Source organism: Rhincodon typus, chromosome 35 (genome assembly GCF_021869965.1).
Source record: "Rhincodon typus isolate 14 chromosome 35, sRhiTyp1.1, whole genome shotgun sequence".
Lineage (NCBI taxonomy): Eukaryota > Metazoa > Chordata > Chondrichthyes > Orectolobiformes > Rhincodontidae > Rhincodon > Rhincodon typus.
This window is the reverse complement of record NC_063366.1, coordinates 4,325,763-4,346,194: the sequence shown is the minus strand read 5'-3', so window position 1 is coordinate 4,346,194 and position 20,432 is coordinate 4,325,763. Positions and strand designations below refer to the sequence as shown.

The 20,432-nt window shown below is 44.9% G+C and overlaps 1 protein-coding gene and 1 pseudogene across 1 annotated transcript in view; both read left to right on the top strand.

The window, feature by feature from the left end:
• Nucleotides 1-10,942, top strand: part of LOC109913278 — a 55,923-nt pseudogene extending 44,981 nt beyond the window's left edge.
• Nucleotides 10,943-13,935: 2,993 nt separating this feature from the next.
• Nucleotides 13,936-20,432, top strand: part of LOC125486910 (zinc finger protein 271-like) — a 38,137-nt gene continuing 31,640 nt past the window's right edge. The window contains exons 1-2 of the mRNA XM_048616463.1: nucleotides 13,936-13,975; nucleotides 16,220-17,763. Coding sequence (XP_048472420.1) covers nucleotides 16,664-17,763 — 1,100 coding nt within the window. The 5' untranslated portion in view covers nucleotides 13,936-13,975; nucleotides 16,220-16,663. The remainder of the gene's footprint in view (nucleotides 13,976-16,219; nucleotides 17,764-20,432) is intronic.

Genomic DNA, 20,432 nt, shown 5'->3' with positions numbered 1-20,432 from the left:
ACATCTCCAGAAATATCTCGGACATTGCAGCAAAAACTCACATTTGGTGATGAAATGTTGGAGAGGTTTTCTCTGGAAGTGCCTTCCTGTATTTGATAGAGTGAGGGACAGGCCATCTCCTCAAACATTAACTGAATTACAGCCCCAAGCCCAGAAAGCTCCCCCTTCACTGAGGTTGTTTAAAACCTCCACAGGGACTCCGCTCAATTCACCCAAACCCTTCACAATCCCGCTCCGAACTACAATACCAATGCTGCATGTGGGCACTGCGCCTGCGCAGTGAGGGGTGGTATTGTGGAATCAGAGGAGGGCCGGATCGCGGTGCCTGGGGGAATTGTAGTCCTGATCAGCGCAGCGGCAGTTGACGCCGGACGTTCGGGTGCTCGAGCGGCTGTCACGTGGAGGTGCGTCTCTGAAATTGAGGCCTCTGGCGGTGGGATTTAGGATCGCAACCTCTTACCCTCGTTGATCCCAATTCCCCCTCGTTCTTTCGGCTTCCCCCAGCGGGTTCCCAGGCCCGAACCCATACAACGCCATCTCCTTGTCTGTAACTCCAATTCCTGCTCCTTCATTTACATCCTTTCTCTTTCTCCCAGTACCTCTTCCTTAAGCTAATTTCTTCAGTCCCTCTAAAGTCCTGAAGATTTGTGCAGTGTCCTTAGCCAAGCTGTTCTAATGCATAAGCAATATTGGCAACTATGTGACAATATGGAAAATTGCCTGGGTGTGTGTTCGAATCTGTATGTCTTGTCTGTGATGGAATGCTCTCCATTTCTCCAGGTAGGAGGTAGACTGGTAGTAAAGTTAGATCACATTGGATCCATGGAGACCTTGCCAATTCAATACAAAATTGACTTGCCATTTAACTCCTGACCTTAGATTAAACATGGACAAAAGAGCTGAATTCCAGAGGTGAGGTTACAGTGACTGCCCTTGACACTAAGGCCACATGTAACTGAGTGTTATGATGAGAAGCTGTAGCAAAAGTAAAATCAGTTGGCTGGTTGGGATCATAGGTGGCACATAGGATGATGAAATAACAAGGCATAGAGCTGGATAAACACAAAAGGCCAAGCAGCATCAGAGGACCAAGAAAGCTGACGTAGAGATAGTAGGAACTGCAGATGCTGGAGAATCCGAGACAACAAGGTGCAGGGCTGGATGAACACAGCAGGCCAAGCAGCATCATAGGAGCAGAGAGGCTGACGTTTCGGGAAGGGTCGAGGCCCGAAACCTTGTTGTCTAAGAAAGTTGACGTTTCGGGTCTAGACTCTTCTTCAGAAATAGGGGAGGGGAAGGGGATTCTGAAATAAATAGGGACAGAGGGGAGGCGGATAGAAGATGGATAAAGGAGAAGATAGGTGGAGAGGAGACAGACAGGTCAAGGAGGCAGGGTTGGAGCCAGTAAAGGCGAGTGTAGGTGGTGAGTTAGGGAGGGGATAGGTCGATCCAGGGAGGACGGACAGGTCAAGGAGGCGGGATGAGGCTAGTAGGGAGGAGATGGGTGTGGGGCTTGAGGTGGCTCCAACTCCGCCTCCTTGACCTATGTGTCTCCTCTCCACCTCCTTTATCCATCTTCTATCCGCCTCCACCTCTCTCCCTATTTATTTCAGAATCCCCTTCCCCTCCCCCATTTCTGAAGAAGGGTCTCGACCCGAAACGTCAGCTTTCCTGCTCCTCTGATGCTGCTTGGCCTGCTGTGTTCATCCAGCTCTACACCTTGTTATCTTAGATTCTCCAGCATCGGCAGTTCCTACTATCTCTGTAACATAGGATGATGATTCTGGTTGTGTAATTAGGAATAGTCTATAAATACTGACATAGTCAGCAAAGCCCACTTCCAGGGAATGAAAGATCCTGCTTTAGTCCGAGTCAATTTCTGAGATAAAATCACCCGCTGATTCACATTGCTATCAGGAGTCATGATGAAGGGTCACTGGACACGAAACGTTAATTCTGATTTCTCTCCAAGATGCTGCCAGACCTAATGAGCTTTACCAGCAATCTCTATTTTTGTTGCTGAGAAATATTTGGATTGACTGTGAGAGACGTCAGAGAGCCCACCCACTCTGCCCATTCTCTCCTCTTCCTCTTCCAGAGCTGGTTCACTTCCTATAGGGACTGAAAACCAAGTGAGGAGATGGTGAGTGAAGGAGCAGCTTTTATACAAATTGTATCCCATAATATCCACACCAATCTACAGGCAGCCTGACTATCCTGTGGGCAGTCAGGGGTGGAAATGTCCCTTATGCTGTGTGAGAAGATCCAGCTGAGAGAGTTGTTTACTCGGTGCTTTGTGCTGAACTGTTTGACTGGAGCCGTGTGTTGGATATTGAGTGTGTTTATTGGAAGCATTTCCCTTCTGATTTCCAGGCTGAGTTTTGTTGATGTCGCATTCCTGAATATGAGAAGGTGAGGTGTAATTATCTGGGAGGTGCAGAGTGTCTGAGGATTCTTACTGATTTCCTGTTGTTGAGTGGTGTGTGTTGGGAGCTGGTTAATAGCCTGTGTTCTGTGAATGGTCTGTTCTGTCTGTTTTTTGGGATCAATGTTTGCTCTCTTTTCAAATCCGTCCAAGATCTCCCACCACTGTATTGCTGTAGCCACATAAGAAATGAAAAGTTGTATTTATATTGAGGCTTTCATGCCTCAAAGATATTTGAAAATGCTTTACAGTTAAGGAAATACTTTGAAGGTGGTCACTATTGTATGTAGGATATGTGACAGTGCATGTGTACATTGCAAGATCCCAAATCTGTTAACACACTCACAGTTGCCATGGATCATTGAACTGTGTTTAAGGTGCTGTATAAATGCATATTATTGTCTATTGTGTAAAATATCAAGTAGTAATGAGTTGTAGCAGTGTGATTTCCCTCATGCTTCACCGTCCAACTGAACCCTTGCTGTGAAGTACTTCCCCAGATTCCCAGTAAAAGAAGACACAGTTATAACGTCAAACCTTCAGCTCAGTAGGGTAGGAATGATGCACACAGATTCAAACTCAATGTGTCAAGTAGGATTGCAAGATGCCCCTTTGGGCTGTGGTTGCTCTCCCAGTGTGGCTGGCACTGAGTTAGGACATGGAGTTCCTGATAATAGCTCAGGTAGAGAGACAGCAGCGGAGGGAGCTCCAAATAATCCTCTTGCCTTACCCATCTACTGGTTTGATAATCATGGAATGAAGGCTGTGCCAGTCTGTGAGATTTTGGTGGAACACAATCTTGTTGCTGCTGATAGCTCACTACGCCTCATGGATACTCAGTTTTTGAATCTGTCCTTAGTCTGCATCCCCCATGGTGATGAACATGGCGAAGGACTCACTCATCAGTTAGGAGGAGAATGGTAGTTTTCCTAGAACTTGTTTGACCTGAAGCCATGGATTGGATGCCTTGGGTTTGGTGTTGGGATCAGTCAGGTGAGGTGAGAGGAATTTTTGTGAGGTTATGGGGGCAATTGGGTGGATTGGGATGGTATGTGGGGTTGGCAGAGGTGATTGCTGTATCTGATCTGGAATTGTCCAGATGCTGGACTAAGCCTTTTTTTTTCTACCTAATATTTCTTGGGAAACTATTAGTTAAGTAGTGTATAAGTGTGCAAAATCTCTAACTCCGAATCAAAATCAGAGACACTTGTGTTCCAGGGAGCAGGCGATTTGTCTGTCAGAAGGTCAAGTCTTCCAGGCAAGTCCCAGATAGGTCAGTGAGTCAGGACTTCCACAGAGTCCTGAAGCACACATTTGGTCGTCTGTCTGGCCTCTGAACATCTGAAAATTTGGCTCACTGGTTGAAAAGACTTTTTTTTTTTCCAGAATGCTTCATCCTTTCCCAAAAGCATAGGGTTGGATTTGATAGTTTTGATCAAAGCTGTGGCTGAAAGCTGAATGTGCAGTCTGAGTGAGTGCACTGGATCTAAATTCCCAGAATAAACCAGAACTCTTCGGTCAGCTACACTGAAGCAATGCTTTCCTCAGCTTCAAGTATTTCCTACTCAGAGTGTTCTCCTCAAATAAGTTTGGAAAACAAGGGGAGAAATTTCAAAGTCTTCATTGAATTAATATGTCTCCTGAATGTTTTTACATTAAGCACATACTCTAAGGGTAAAAGTGGACTTCATCAGGAAGAGTCAAGCTCACAGTGGATTGACAGCCAATTTTACACACCACCCAACTGTCTTTGCCACTGCTCTCACAGTGCCTGGGAAGGTGAGGTTCTTGGTGGAGGAAACAGTGTAGCCACATTGTCTGCTCCTGGTCACTATCCAGTGTCCCTCTGGAAACAGGGATTTATAGTAGTCAAGTGAGGGAAAAGAAAAGACTAGTACTTGGCCCATGTTCCACCCCAAAACCATCACACAGGGGAACAGCAGTATGGCACTCACTGTGGAACAGACTCTCACTGAGGAGTTAGTCCCTTCAGAAAAGGAGGAGAGGGAGTTGGAGGAAATCATGTTTCCTTTTCCTGTTTTACAGAAGGATTGCACTGTACTACACCAGAGATTACAGAGAGGATATACACTACAGATAGATCCTGACCATCACCCAGGAACAACTGCACAACTGTTGGAAGATATCCAGTCCCTTCGCAGCGTTGCTCAATACAAACAAGATTGAGCAAGGAAATCATCATCTGGAAATCGGTCAGATCAGGGGAGCTTTGACATATCATCAGATCTGACACTGGTCAGTGGTGTGAAACCTTCCATCAGAACCAACCTTTCTGAAAGTTCGGTAGTGGGTGGTCGGTCAGGGTGAGGCTGGGAAGAAGTGTGAGCGGGTTCCAAGTGTGGTGAGAGATTCAATTGTTCATCAAGCCTCATGAACCACCAACTCATTCTCCAGGTGAGAGACTGTTCAAGCGTGAGAGGAGGGCTCCACAGCCTCATAAGATTGTTTATAACACACAAGGTGCATCAGTTTTATAATTGTTAACACAAGGTGAACAACATGGAGGAGAAGCCATTCAGGTGTGAGGTTTGTGAGATGGGTTTTACTCGATCCTCCGATCTCCTGAGGCACCAGAGGATTCACACAGGGGAGAAACCTTTCCAGTGTGAGGTGTGTGACCGGGCCTTTGCACATTCATCGACACTAATGAATCACCGGCTTATCCATACGGGGGAGAAACCATTCAAGTGTGAGGTTTGTGACCAGGCCTTCACAAGGTTATCGACTCTGATGAATCACCGGTTCACCCACACGGGGGAGAAGCCATTCAAGTGTGAGGTGTGCGACCAAGCCTTTACCTGGCCAACAACCCTCATGAAACACCGACGTGTTCACACTGGAGAGAAACCATTCAAGTGCGAGGTGTGTGACAAAAACTTTGCGCAGTCGTCAGCCTTGGTGGATCACCGACACATTCACACAGGGGAGAGACCTTTCATGTGCGAGGTTTGCACCAAATCATTCTCGCAGTTGTCATCCCTCCGTGTACACCAACGCGTTCACACAAGGGAGAAACCGTTCAAGTGTGAGGTGTGCGACAAATCCTTTTTGCACTCTTCTCATTTTCGTGTACACCTGCGCATTCATGCAGGGGAGAAGCCATTCAATTGCGAGGTGTGTGACAAATCATTCTCACATTCATCGACCCTCCGTGCACATCAACGCATTCACACGGGGGAGAAGCCATTCAGGTGCGAGGTTTGTATGAAGGCTTTCAGCTACTCCTCAAATCTGCTGAGGCATCAGCGGATTCACACGGGGGAAAAACGCTTCAAGTGTGAGATGTGTGACCGAGCATTCACACATGCAGCAACGCTTGTAAATCACCGACGTGTGCACACTGGGGAGAAGCCATTCACGTGTGAGGTGTGTAATGAGGGCTTTGCGGGATCGTCAGGCCTGGTGAATCACCAGCGCATTCACACAGGGGAGAAACCATTCACTTGTGAGGTGTGTGGCAAATCATTCTCACGGACGTCGACTCTTCGTGAACATCAACGCATTCACACGGGGGTGAAGCCTTTCACGTGCAAGGTGTGTGAGAAAACATTCTCAAACTCATCCCACTTTCGTGTGCATCAACGCATTCACACGGGGGAGAAACCCTTCACCTGCGAGGTGTGTGACAAAGGTTACAGAACCTCATCGAACCTCCTAATTCATCAGAGGATCCACACTGGGGAGAAACCCTTCAAGTGAGAAATTTATGATAAAACTTTTATGAGCATTTCAAACCTCCTGGGATACCAGGGCTGCATACTGGAAAGAAATTATTCAGACGTGAGTTGTGTGACAGGCCTCTTACAGTCTTCTGGTTTCATCTGGTTCATCAGTGCACTCATACCAGAAGGAACACTATCGTTGTGTTCTGTGATAAAGTATTCACACTGTTATTTCACCTCCTGAACATCAGTGAACCCACACGAGAGGTAGACCCTTCCAGTGTGACATGTGCCAGGATTGATTCACCGTTTCCTGTCACTGCACACCTACGTCTCACTGTGTTGTTTACCCTCCAGGGGTAGCTGTTGTTCCAAAGCACTGTCTGTCTCAGCAGGGTCTATCTCAAACCTCTCCCACCATCAGGCCAATCATTTCAAGAAAGTCAATTTCATATTTGACCAGATCTCCAAACATCACCAAAAGAAGACAACAATATGTGTAGAAGCTCCAGTATAAACTCAGCATCCTTTCAGTGCAGTGTCAGGTACAAGTCACTCACTGACTCTCACTCTGACCAAGAAGACAATCTGATACTCAGTGGTTAGAAAGTCTTCAGCTTCTGACCAACCAGCATAAGCAGCTGCGGGAGGAACTATTCCTTGGGTAGTAATGGAGATACTTCAATTAGCCCCAGTGTCTCTAGTTTGCTGAAGTGGAGAATCAGCCAAGAATCCCATTTCTCATCAGTGAGCCGAGATGGGAAGTCTGGAAGCTGGAGGGTAGGATGTACCTCAATTGTCACAGTCTCAGTTGTCTCACAACATTCACTATCTGTCTCTCCACATGCTGTGTGGCCACTCGACCAGAGTACTAGCGGCTGGTCAATGCCCACAGTTTGTAGAGTACAGTCTTCTTCCTCCTGGACTTCAGGCCTTGTGATGTCATTGTGCTGCATGAATGTTCATCATGAATCGAACAAGTCGATGATCTGTCCGTCAGCACCAGTTCCCCAATGGATCGAGTGATATAGACAGCACTTAGAACTTTGACTTGGGTTTAGATTTTCCAGTGGAACCTCTGACATGGTCTTTATTATCAGAAAAATCCAAGCAAAATGTCAAGGACTACATCAGGAATTTTCCAATGCATTCATTGATCTGACCAAAGTATCTGATTCAGTAAGTCATGAGGCTCTGTAGGATTGTGCTCCAATGATTTGGCTGTCCAAGAAAGTTCATCACAATTGCAGGTAGAATTGGGCGTTTAGACTCAACTTATTGATTAACCAATCTGGTCATAGGCGGTAGTCAGTTTTATTTCATGCGCCTGTACAAAGAGAAATCAATTATGATAAATTCAAAATCTTCATTGATATCTGCATGTATTAATTAAGTTACATTATTGATTAATCAGGTTTTGATAAGGTGGAGGTTTGAACACTCAGTTTGGAAATTTTGTAATGCAGACACATAAGGACAATTTTGGACCCCAAACTCCCAGTTGCTTGTGATTTTAATTCTCCATCTTGGTTCCATTCTGATCTCTGCCTGCTGTGGAATTCCAGTAAAATTCAACACATTGAACACTGTCTGTACCTTAGCAGCCACTTCTCTCAAAAGACTACCATTTGATAGAAGATCGAACAACTTCTGGAGAGCTCGCCCTGAAAGAGTACAAAGTTTATAAAAAAAAAAGACATGCAAAGATGTAACACGTATGGAAGGAGGAATATTGGCTGCAGTCCTTTGCAAGCCAACACAGGTCCTAGGGTGCAGAGCAGTTGTCATCATCTTCCTATGTAACAGTATCACATAACATTAGAGAACATCACTAGATCACAAGAGAAATTCTATTAGCAAAGCAGTAGCATTCCCTTAGCATTCTTAAAATTCAATCGGAGGGCCATTGAACACTCACTCTTGCCCTTCTTGAAGCCATGTCCACAAACATTCAGACAAAATTGATGCAAAATCAACTTGGATGGAGTGTTCGTCTGTTCTGGCTGGAAATTATCCCCTGCCCAGGTCCCACGAAGCTTTCCCTGAGGAACAGCAGCATTGACCTTAATGACTGGGAGGAGCTTGCTACCAGTTGCTCAGAATGGTGACAACTTGTCCATCAAACTGCATCACACCTTCATGATGAAGGAGACCCACAGCCAAGAAGGAAAGAAAAGGAAGAAAATCTTGCTCGCTGGATCTCACTTCCCATGGGACGTCCTGCCCTGTGTGCCCGAAGATCTGCAGGTTGAGAATCAGTCACATGAAGACCCACCATTGGCAGAAACTCAATGACCCTGTGGAGGCATCAGCTTTCAACCGACAGTCAGCTGACGAGGAGGACGGGATAACTGAAAGTTCAGCCAAAGAGGTGGGATTTAAGAAGGGTGTGAAATGAGAGGAGAGAGAGAAAGATGCAGAGAGATTTAAGGTGGAAATTCAGGACCATAGGATTCTGGACACAGCCACCAATGGACAACTGAAGAAAGTGGGACAGACGTACTAGAGACTAGAATTGGAGGAACAGTGATCTTGGAGGGAGATGGGGTGGAAGTGATGGAGAGGGAGGGTGTGAGGCCATGGAGAAATTTGTACTGGGGCCTGAGAATTTTTAATTGGAGGCACTAGGGACTGGAAGGTGTAGGTCAGTGAGCACAGGGATGTTAGGTGTGAGAGTTAGGAGAAAGAGAGTGCAGAGTTTTAGCTGAGATGAAGGTTATGGAGGGTGGAAGATGGGAGGCTGGACAGGAGAGCATTGGAATGGTCTAGTCCAGCCTAGAAACAACAACAGCTTGGATAAGGATTCAACAGCAGGTGGCCTAATGCAGGGGTGAGGAGTGTGGGAAATGGGTGATATTACAGAGGGGAAAGTAGGTGATCTTTGTGATGGAGTAGTTTCATTTTGACTTGATTGGTTTGATTAATCATCTTGGACACCTCAATTAGATTACCTCATAATTTTCTACATTCAAAGGAATACAAGCTCAGTCTGTGCAACCTGTCCTCATAAATTAACCCTATTAGCCCCAGGAACATTCTGGTGTATCTACGCTGCACTTCCTCCAAGGCCAATATATCCTTCACGAGGTATGGTGCCCAGAACTGTACACAGTTCTCCAGGTAGGTTCTAAACAGCTGGAGCACAACTTCCATAAGGATGTGGGTTTCCTGGAGTAAAAAGCAATTTTAACAGAGGAAAGCAGGACCACTGGTGTTTGATGTGGTCCAATCAGATATGAAGATGAATGGATAAAACAGTTGTGTATCAGATACACTCTAATCTTCACATCTTGAACTTGAGAAGCAGGGAGATTGACCCGGAAGGGAGTAAAGGGAATTTTGGGAACAAGGGTGGAGAAGGTCAATATGAGGGAGTGTTTAAACCTGATTGACACCTATAGAAACATTGTGGTGAATGGACGGCCAAAGGGCAGGGAGTTGGGAGTTAGAAAGCACTGTCCAACTCGCCTGGGGAAGAGTTACCTAGCAGGGTGATGAAAAGTTTGCAACCAAACCCACATCCACAACCTGAGCTACAAATCTTCTCGAAAATTTTAAACACCTATGGGCGCAACACCCTCAAACTGGCCCGCAGAGGGGAAACAAATGCCATCCATCTGAGTGTGATTCACAAACAACTGTACTTCCTGCACAAATACCTCAGAAAGCAGGTTCTACCACAAAGCTTAAAATATAAACCACCTATCAACAATCCACAGGCAGAGAAGACAGCTCCACAGAATGGACGCAGAATGATAAGGGTTAAGATCAATGATGCCCACAACTACCTCCACAAATACAAGCGGGAAATTGTGTTCCAAAAAACTGTACTCCAATGTAACCAACCAGGTATGGACATCCATACTCGAGCAAGCCATCAGCATACAACAACAAACCAGAACAAAGAATAGCCCTACAAGAAAAACTGTCCAAAATCACCCACAATAATGACATGGACAACACAGATTCATGAATTAAAAACATCTCAGGCCGAACACTTACGGACACGAAGAAGACCATCCTGGTACATGGACTGAATTATAGCTACAGAGATGCCAAAAAGACTGACTTCCTGACTGAAGAAGGATCTAGGCCCAAAACGTCAGCTTTCCTGCTCCTCTGATGCTGCTTGGCCTGCTGTGTTCATCCAGCTCTACACCTTGTTATCTCTGACTTCCTGGCTGCACTGGATTCGATACTAAAGAGCAACGGACTCACGGAAGAAGTACAACAGATCATCAGACAGACGATAGTCCCAACACTGAGTAAAAAAGGGAAATGGAACACGTTCAACACAGAAGAGAGGAAAGCCCTGGAAAGACTCAAGAAAGACAGGAACATTGTAATCTTACCAGCAGACAAAGGACAATGGAGCCCAGTACATTGAGAAAGCTAACACACCGCTAGCAGATACCAACACCTACCAAAAGATGGCGATAGACCCGACACCATTGTTAGGGAACCGGATACAATGACCCTGAAGAAATTACACAACTCAGGAGACATCAGCAAGACAGACTACCAAAAAATGAAGTCCAAGGGATCCAACACACTCTGCTTCAATGGACTCCCCAAGATACACAAACCGGGAGTCCCCCTCAGACCCATTGTCTCACTGCCAGGCACACCAACATATAGACTTGTCAAAGAACTTCAACAGAACTTGAAATATTTAGTTGACAAGACTACCCATTCCATCCACTCATCCCACGAATTGCTCAACATCATCAAGGTCATCAGGATAGAAGAGGACGAGATAATGATATCCTTTGAAGTAACAGCACTATTTACATCCATAAACATCGACCTAGCCAAAGAGACAATTGCCACACTGCTGGACAAATCAAGTACGCAGGCACCCCAGGACACCAACAACATCAATAAGGACACTACCATGAAACTACTAGATCTGTGACTCACAATTCACTTCACCTTCAATGACGGCATATACAAACAAATGAACAGAACACCAATGGGATCCCCAATATCAGGACTGATTGCAGAAGCAGTAATGCAAAGGTTAGAACGGCCAGTACTCCCCACTATACAACCCAGACTCTGGGTCCGATATGTAGATGACACTTTTGTGATTATCAATCGCACAAAACTAAAAGAAACCCACTGACACGTAAACAACTTCCTTACCGGGATAAAATTCACAAAAGAAGAGAACAACAACTGACTACCCTTCATGGGCATAATGGTAGAACGCAAAAACAACGGGGAACTGCAGACCAGCGTATATAGAAAGACCACACATACGGACCAGATACTCAATTACACCAGCAACTAGCCCAATGCCCACAAACGGAGCTGCATCAGGACACTATTTAAATGAGCCACAACACATTGCAGCAACCCGGAACTAGGCAAAGCAAAACAGGAGAACCTATACGGAGTCTTCAAAAGGAATGGATACCCAAAAAACACAATTCGCTGTTACCGCCGAGACAGAACACAACAGGAAGACTCAATATGACCAGATTCACTAATCACCCTACTGTACATCAGGGACATATCAGCGATGACCACAAGACCTCTCAGATCCCAAGGTATCAGGGTAGCCCACAAACCAATAACCACCCTATGACAGCTACTGACGAATGTAAAGGATCCCATACCCAAAACCAGCAAAACTAATGTAATATACAAAATACCATGCAAAGGACTGTGAGAAACACCTCATAGGCCAAACTGGAAGAAAGCTGACAATACAGATACACAAACACCAACTAGCCACCAAAAGACACAACCAATTCTCACATTGTCTCACTACACACGGACAAAAAGGAACACGAATTCGACTGGGACAACACATCCATAATCGCACAAGCCAAACAGAGACATGCCAGGGAATTCCTGGAGGCCTGGTATTCTAACCGGAATTCCATTAACAAACGCATTGAATTAGACCCTGTGTATAAACCACTGAGAAACAGAACCGGAAGTGGTACCAAACACCCCAACAAACTGAGGCATATAAATAACAAGTGGGACAGAACACCAACACTTCACAGGAGATGTACTAACGATGTTCCCTAGCAGGGTGACGAAATGTTTGCAACCAAACCCACCGGCTTGGTGAGCATGTCTCCAACCTCATGGGTTGGACTGGAGAGTATAGCACTAATATTCTTAGATTTTCAATTGTGTCTGTAAAGCTGAACCAGGATATACTGATTCAGACCTCCAGCTGTTGTTTCAGTTCAATCTATAAAGACTTTGTGGATTATTTCCAAAGATCCTCGAATCTATGTTATAAAATAATAGAGTGTTTATCATTTGTTTATCTTAATTTCCATTGTTAATAAACATATGTTTTGTTTTATGATTAAAACAAAGACTGCAACATTCTGTGCTTACAGTTTAGTAAAAGGTTCCTTGGGTAATTTTTAAGATTATGATCTATCCAGATTGGTTCATGTTGGGAATCTGACTAGTTGGGTGCTAACATCACATGGCATTCCCCAGGACAGTTCAGTTTGATTTCAATAAGAACAAAGAACAAAGAAAATTACAGCACAGGAACAGGCCCTTCGACCCTCCAAGCCTGCGCTGAGCCAGATCCTCTATCTAAACCTGTCGCCTATTTTCCAAGGATCTGTATCCCTCTGCTCCCTGCCCATTCATATATCAAGTGGACTTTCATTCAATGTAACCCCAATGGGTACAGGCCCAACTTCTCATCATAGGAAATCCAATTTAGAAATCAGTTGAATGAATCTTCTCTGAATTACTTCTAATGTAATTTTGAATTTTCTTCAAATAAACAGACTAAAACTCTGTACAGTATTTGACATGGGGTCACACTAATACCACTGGTGCTAGGGCTGGCACTTACTGGTGATAACCTAGACAATTCACTGGGAGAAACACACAGTAGTTATTGGGGCAATCTATAGGAGTGAAAACAGCTCTCTGCCAAGTTGTCCAATGCACAAACTGCCAAACAGAGGTGCCAGATCAGGCACAGAGACTGCAAAATGTTAACCTTTAATAAGTTTTTGCACGAAAGCTTCTCAGAACTCATTAACAACATTAATCACTGAATGTGACAATGTTACTAGATTATGAGAAATTGACCTGAAAACAAAGGGCAAAAATAATTACCTACATTGAAAATACCAGACTCTGAAAAAAAACAATAGTTCTTTGTGAGCTGAGTAGGAGTGTGTGTGATGTAAAGTCCAGGATTGTGGTGCACTCCTTCCCACCACACTCAACGTTGGACCTGGAGACCAAACAGAACTGATGGAGTTGTATTTCTGATGCATGCAGTTCAAATCTGAGAGAGTCTGTGCAGGATGGATTATCATTGTTAGCAGTTCTGGAACATGAGCACCTATAAGTCCCAGCACATCAGGAATTTGTGACCCTTCTTCCTGTTCCCATCCTGCTCTCAAGTCAACCCCTCCTGTTAATGTGCTGATCCCATCACTGAACATCATCATTGCCTTGGATGCTGTGGGTCTTTCTGTTCTGATCTTCTATCAAACACAACAGTGGATACACATCCCTCACTGATGTTGTCAGTTTGAAAGCCTCTGAGGATGAAGAATGCTATTCCCGCACTAGAAATCTCTGTCAAACATTTACCAGGGGAACTGAGACAGCAGCTGCAATAAGTGAGGTTTTATTCAGATGGGACACTGACAAGTTTAAATCCCCACTTGATCTGCTGCTCAAAGTCACCTCCATTTCACCGGTCAGTTTCCCAAGCTTTAGGAAACTCATGTTGCTGCAGAAATATTTGGATTGGCTGTGAGAGACGTCAATCAGAGAGCCCACCCACTCTGCCCATTCACTCCTCTTCCTCTTCCAGAGCTGGTTCACTTCCTATAGGGACTGAAAACCAAGTGAGGAGATGGTGAGTGAAGGAGCAGCTTTTATACAATTGTATCCCATAATATCCACACCAATCTTCAGGCAGTCTGACTATCCTGTGGGTAATCAGGGGTGGAAATGTCCCTTATGCTGTGTGAGAAGATCCAGCTGAGAGAGCTGTTTACTCCGTGCTTTGTGCTGAACTGTTTGACTGGAGCTGTGTGTTGGATATTGAGTGTGTTTGTTGGAAGCATTTCCCTCTGATTTCCAGACTGAGTTTTATTGATGGCTCATCCCTGAATATGAGAAGGCGAGATGTCATTATCTGGGAAGTGCAGAGTGTCTAAGGAGTTTTACTGATTCCCTGGTGTTGAGTTCTGTGTGTGTGTGTGCTGGGAGCTGTGTACTGTATACAGTTCCTGAGGGACTGTTGCTTCATGGCATGGAATAGGATTTTGTGTTGAGGCACATGTGGTGCGGTAGTGTCCCTACCTCTGAGTCTGGAGGCCCAAATACAGCTGCCACCTGATCTAGAGGTGTATAATAATTAATCTGAAAAGGTTGATTATAAAAATAGAATCAGCCATGCAGTGTCCCACCATTCACAAAGGTCGTGATGTTTCTGTGAACTCCACATTCCTGCACTTTCCCTCATGCCCTTCAAACCTTTGGTGAACAAAATATATCAATTCCAGACTTGATCTAAATAATGAATTTAGCATTAATAGTCTTTTGTGGAAGGGAGTTCTAATCTTTTCCCACTCTTTGTGTGTCAAAGTGGTTCCTCATTTCACTCCTAAAAGATCTGAGTCTATTTTTTAGACAATGCCTGATTCTCGACTCCCCAACCAATAAAAATAATTTCCGTCTATTGACCCAATTTCTTCACTTTAATATCTCAAAAACTTTCGTCAGATCATCTTTTAACTTTCTAAACACTGAGGAATATAACCCTATTTCTTTAAGCTCTCCTCATAATGTACCCCTTGCAGTCCAGGGACCAATCTAATAAATCAAGACTGAAATCCCCCCCAAGGCCGTGGTGAGGTATGCAGAATTGTTCTCAGTATTCCAGGGACAATCAAACCAGGGCATTGAATCACTGAAACTTGACTCCTAGTCCATTGTATTCCTTTCCTTGAGCCTTTTCCATCAACTTATATTTTTTTGTATCTCTTCATTGCATTTTAATGATCTCAGTACCTGGGTCCCCAAGTCACTTAGAACCTTTTCAGTTTCCAGTTTGTTACTATTTATGAAATAACACCCACCACCATCCCCCCACCCTGTTCCACTCCCAATGTCATTGACCCACCACTTCTATCCCACATTTAGAGCTGAACCGATCAACAATGAACCTAGAGAAGGCAAATTTGATGGAGAACTACCCAATGACTGGAGGAGCAGCTCCTCAGACATTCTGTCTATTCTATTTCTGGGGCCAACTGTTCTTTGATTGGTCATCCTTTTATTGAATTTTCACAAGTATCTTTCAGGTTTTTACCATGATTTCACCCATTATCTGCATGTATTTGAGCAGATTGTGGGGTGGGGTTATTATTGACCAGAAACTGAACTGGATCAGCCATGTAAACACAGTGGCTGCAAGGGACTAGGGATCCTGCAGTGAGTAACTCATCTCCTGACTCCGCAAGTCTTGTCCACCATCTACAAGACACAGATTACGAGTCTGATGAATTATTCTCCACATGCCTGGAATACGCAAAATACTGTATCCAGCACAACACTCAAAAAGCCCAACACCCTCCAGGATAATGAGTCCCACTTGACTGCCACCCTATCCATCACCTTCCATGATCATTCCCTCCAAACTGTCAGACAGTGGCAGTGATGTGTACCATCCTCAAGATGCACTGCAGCAACTCATTAAAGATCTTTCCACATCACCTTCCATACCCATCATCTCCACCACCTAGACGGTTAGGGCAAAGGACATATGAAACATCAAAATCTGTAAGTTCCCCCTGAGCCTGACACCACCTTGACTTGCAACTATAGTATTGTTCCTTCCCTGTCACAATTCAAAATTCTGGAACTCCCTTCCAGACAGTACGATGTGTGTCCCAACATCCCAAGGGCTACAGTGGTTCAAGAAGGCAGCTCACCACCACTTCCTCAAAGTCTGTTAAGAAAGGCTAGTAAATTCTGGCTTAACCTGTCAGGCAAACTTCCTATGAAAGTGCTTGAAGAAAACTGGGCAGTCAGCTGTTCACCAAGGGTGGAAAGGGTGCTGGAGGAAATCATGATTCCTCTTCCTGTTTTACAGAAGGATTGCACTGTACTGTATCGCAGAGGATAGAGGATTTAGCAGATACAAGAAGAATCGATACCATAGATAGATCCTGATAACCCGAAGAACAACTCAAATCAGACAGTGTGGAGAAGGTTGGGCAGCGAAACCATCGTCTGGAAATCGTCGAATTGGGAGCTTTGACATATCATCAGATCTGAAACTGGTCAGTAGTGTGGAGCCTTCCATCAGAACCAACCTTTCTGAAGGTTCGGCTGTGGGTGTTCGGTCAGGGTGAAGCTGGGAAGAAGTGTGAGTGGGCTTCAAATGTGATGAGAGCTTCAATCATCCATCAAGCCTCATGAACTACTGACTCATTCCTACAGGGGAGAGGTGTGAGAGGCAGCTGCCACAGGCACCCAAGATCTAATATCATTCAGGATACTTCCGTTACACAAATGTTAACTTAAAGACAGTGACATGGAAGAGAAACCCTTCAAGAGTGAGATGTGTGACCAACCCTTCATGCAGCCATCAACATTTGGGGAACACCAATGGAATCACACTGGGAAGAAGTCATTCGAATGTGAGGTGTGTAAGCAGAACTTTACAAAGTTATCAGGCCTGGTGAATCACCGGCGCATTCACACTGAGGGAAAACCATTTACGTGCGAGACATGTGACAAATCGTTCTCACAGTCATCAAAGCTGCTAATGCATCAACATATTCACACAGGGGAGAAACCCTTCACATGTGAGGTGTGTACCAAATCATTCTCTGATTCTTCGACCCTCTGCAAACACCAGCGCATTCACACACAGGAGAAACCATTCACGTGTGACACATGTGACAAATCGTTCTCACACTCAGAAAACCTCCGCAGACACCAACGTATCCACACGGGGGAGAAACCATTCAATTGTGAAGTGTGCAACAAATCATTCTCACAGTCGGTGAACCTTCGTGCACACCAACGTATTCACACAAGGGAAAAACCATTCAAATGTGAGGTATGTGACAAATCATTTTCATCATCATCGAACCTCCGCACACACCGACGCATTCACACGCAGGAGAAACCATTCACTTGCAAAGTGTGCAACAGATCATTCTCAGATTCATCCGCCCTTCGCAGACACCAACATGTTCACACAGGAGAGAAACCATTTGTGTGTGAGGTGTGTGACAAATCATTTGCAGATTCATCGAGACTTCTACTCCATCAGAGGATTCACACAGGGGAGAAACCATTCACATGTGAGGTGTGTAACAAGGCATTTTCGGTGTCATCGGCCCTCCACAAACACCAGCGCATTCATGCGGATTTCAAGCCATTCACATGTGAGGTGTGTGACAAATCATTCTCACAGTCAGAGAACCTCCGCACTCACCAACGTATTCACACAGGGGAGAAACTGTTCATGTGTGAGGTCTGCGACAAATCATTCTCACGGTTGTATAACCTTCGCAGACACCAATTTGTTCACACAGGAGAGAAACCATTCACATGCAACGTGTGCAACAAGTCGTTCTCGAGGTCGTGGGACTTTCTTGTCCATCAGAGGATCCACACAAGGAAGTAATCCTTCTCGTCTGAGGTTTTTGATGAACCACCCAGGACACCACAGGATTCACAGAGGGAGAAATTCTGCAGGTGTAATATTTGTGACAAGTCTTTTGACCAATCAGCGGATCTCCTGATCCTTTAACACACTCACAGGGGATAAGTCCTACCAGGATGAGTTCTGTAATAAAGCCTTCACACAGTCTTGGACCTCCTGGAACATTAGTGATCCCACAGAGGGCCCACTTGTACCAATCTATCCTCACAGTGTGTAACAGTGTACACAGTCTCATGGTGCAGGGTGTTCAGTGGGACTGGGACACAGAACAAGAAGCAGCTTTCACTCCCATCAAACACCTAGTGATGACATCACCAGTGCTGAGGGATTATGATGTCAACAATGGAGCCACCCTGCAGTGTGATGTCAGTGACACAGGACTTGGAGCAATCCCCATGCAGTGAGGGTAACACGTTGTGCTTGTATCCAGAGCATTAACACACACTGAATAACACTGTATGCAGATGGAGTGTTGAGTGTTATTAGAGTGAAGAGACAGACTCACTGAAGAAATGGCAGGTTGTCCAGTCTAGCAATTAATGTCACACCTCACCCAGACTATTCTTCCAATAATTAAAAAGCTATTTAGGCTAGAAAAGTAATGAGTGAGTGCTGGCAGCCATTTTGATAAAGGTGCCACAAGTTTGCAATGCACTCAATAAAAGTTAGTCCACTTGGCAAACTGGAACTTTAATTGTACACTGTACATGAAACTGAATGACCAAATCTATTGAAAGCAGAGATATTTCTGTGCATATGGAGAAGTTGCTCCATCACAGCAGAAGAGGTAGCTCTGACTGTACCGGCACAACAAGAAAAATTAATAACCATCAGTCTGGAGGTCAGCCATTCCCAATCAAGTGCAACGGTTCGACAGCAGCAATCACACAACAATATCCTCAGAGAGACAAAGTTGCCTCAGGAACCAGCAGACATCAGGTGAATAACCAACAGAAATTCCTGGGCATACCTTAAGAAGACCTGCACTCTTTAAAAATTATATGTTGCAATGCTTAGTAGAGACAGAAAACTGGAACAGTCTCCAAAAGTGCAGCTCCTCCTATGATGCTGCTTGGCCTGCTGTGTTCATCCAGCCCTGCACCTTGTTGTCTCCAAAAGTGCAGTTTTTGCTTATGTGATAAGGCTTTATAAAGTATATCTACAGACTAACTTGCAAGTGCCACTGCATGCAGTTTATTTTTCTTGTAAAATGGATGGTTTCTTTTGGAAACTCAATTGTCATCTTGATCTGACCTCTCATCATTTTAGGTAAAGAAAGATTTTGAGCAAAACCATTTTTCACATGATTATAATCGACTCTTGTCCAGCATCAACCAGCTGATTCCTGTGCTCCCGGTCCAGGCCATGAGGTTTCAGATTGTGTTAGAGTTAATTCTGCTGCTGTTGATGGCCCACAGCACCTCATGAATGCCCAGTCTTGAGTTGCCAAATCTTTTCAATGTCTGTCCTGTTTAGCACAGTGATAGCGCCACACAACATGATGGAGGGTATTCTCAATGTGAAGGTGGGACTACAGCTCCAAAGGGACTGTGCGGTGGTCACTCTTACTGATACTGTCACAGACAGATGCATCTGTAGTTGGCAGATTGGTAACGATGAGGTCAAGTATTTTTTTTCAGCTTATTGGTTCCCTCATCACCTGCCTCAGACCCAGTCTAGCAGCTACTTAGGACCCGACCAGTGCAAACTGTAGTATTGCTGCCGAGCCACTCTTGGTGATGGACATTGAAATCCCCCACCCAGAATACATTTTGCGCCCTTGCCATCCTCAGTGCTTCCTCTAAGTGTTGTTCAATATGGAGGAGTACCGATTCATCAGCTGAGGGAGGACAGTATGTGATAATCAGCAGGGAGTTTCCAATCCCATGTTTAACCTGAAACGATGAGACTCTGTGGAGTCTGGAGTCATGTTGAGGACTCCCCAGAGAGCAACTCCCTCCTGTTGTATGCCACTGTGGCACCACTTCTGCTGGGCCTGTCCTGCTGGTGGGACAGAACATGTCCAGGGATGGCAACGGTGGTGAGTGGGACATTGTCTGCAAAGTATGATTCCATGAATATGGCCATGTCAGGCTGTTGCTTGACTAGTCTGTGAAATACCACTCCCAATTTTGGCACTAGCGCTTAGATGGTAGCGAGGAGGACTTTGCAGGGTCAACAGGGTTGTTTCTGCTGTCATCTTTTCCTGTGCCTAGGTCGATGCTGGATGGTCTGTCCAGTTTCACTTCTTTGTGAGGCTTTGTAATGATTGCTACAACTGAGTGGCTTGCAGCTGAGGGTCAACTACGTTGCTGTGGGTTTGGAGTCACATCTCGGCCAGTCGAGGTGATGATGGTAGTTATGAAGGATATTAGTGAGCCAGATGAGTTATTCCTGACAATCCCCAATGTTCATGTTTAGATTCTTAAGTCGATTTATTTTAATTCTGTTCAAATTTCACCATCTCCTGTATTGGGATTTGAACCTGAGCCCCCAGAACATGAGCTGAGTTTCCAGATTAATACTCTGCGAATTATACCATAGAACATAGAACATTACAGCGCAGTACAGGCCCTTCAGCCCTCGATGTTGCGCCGACCTGTGAAACCAATCTGAAGCCCATCTA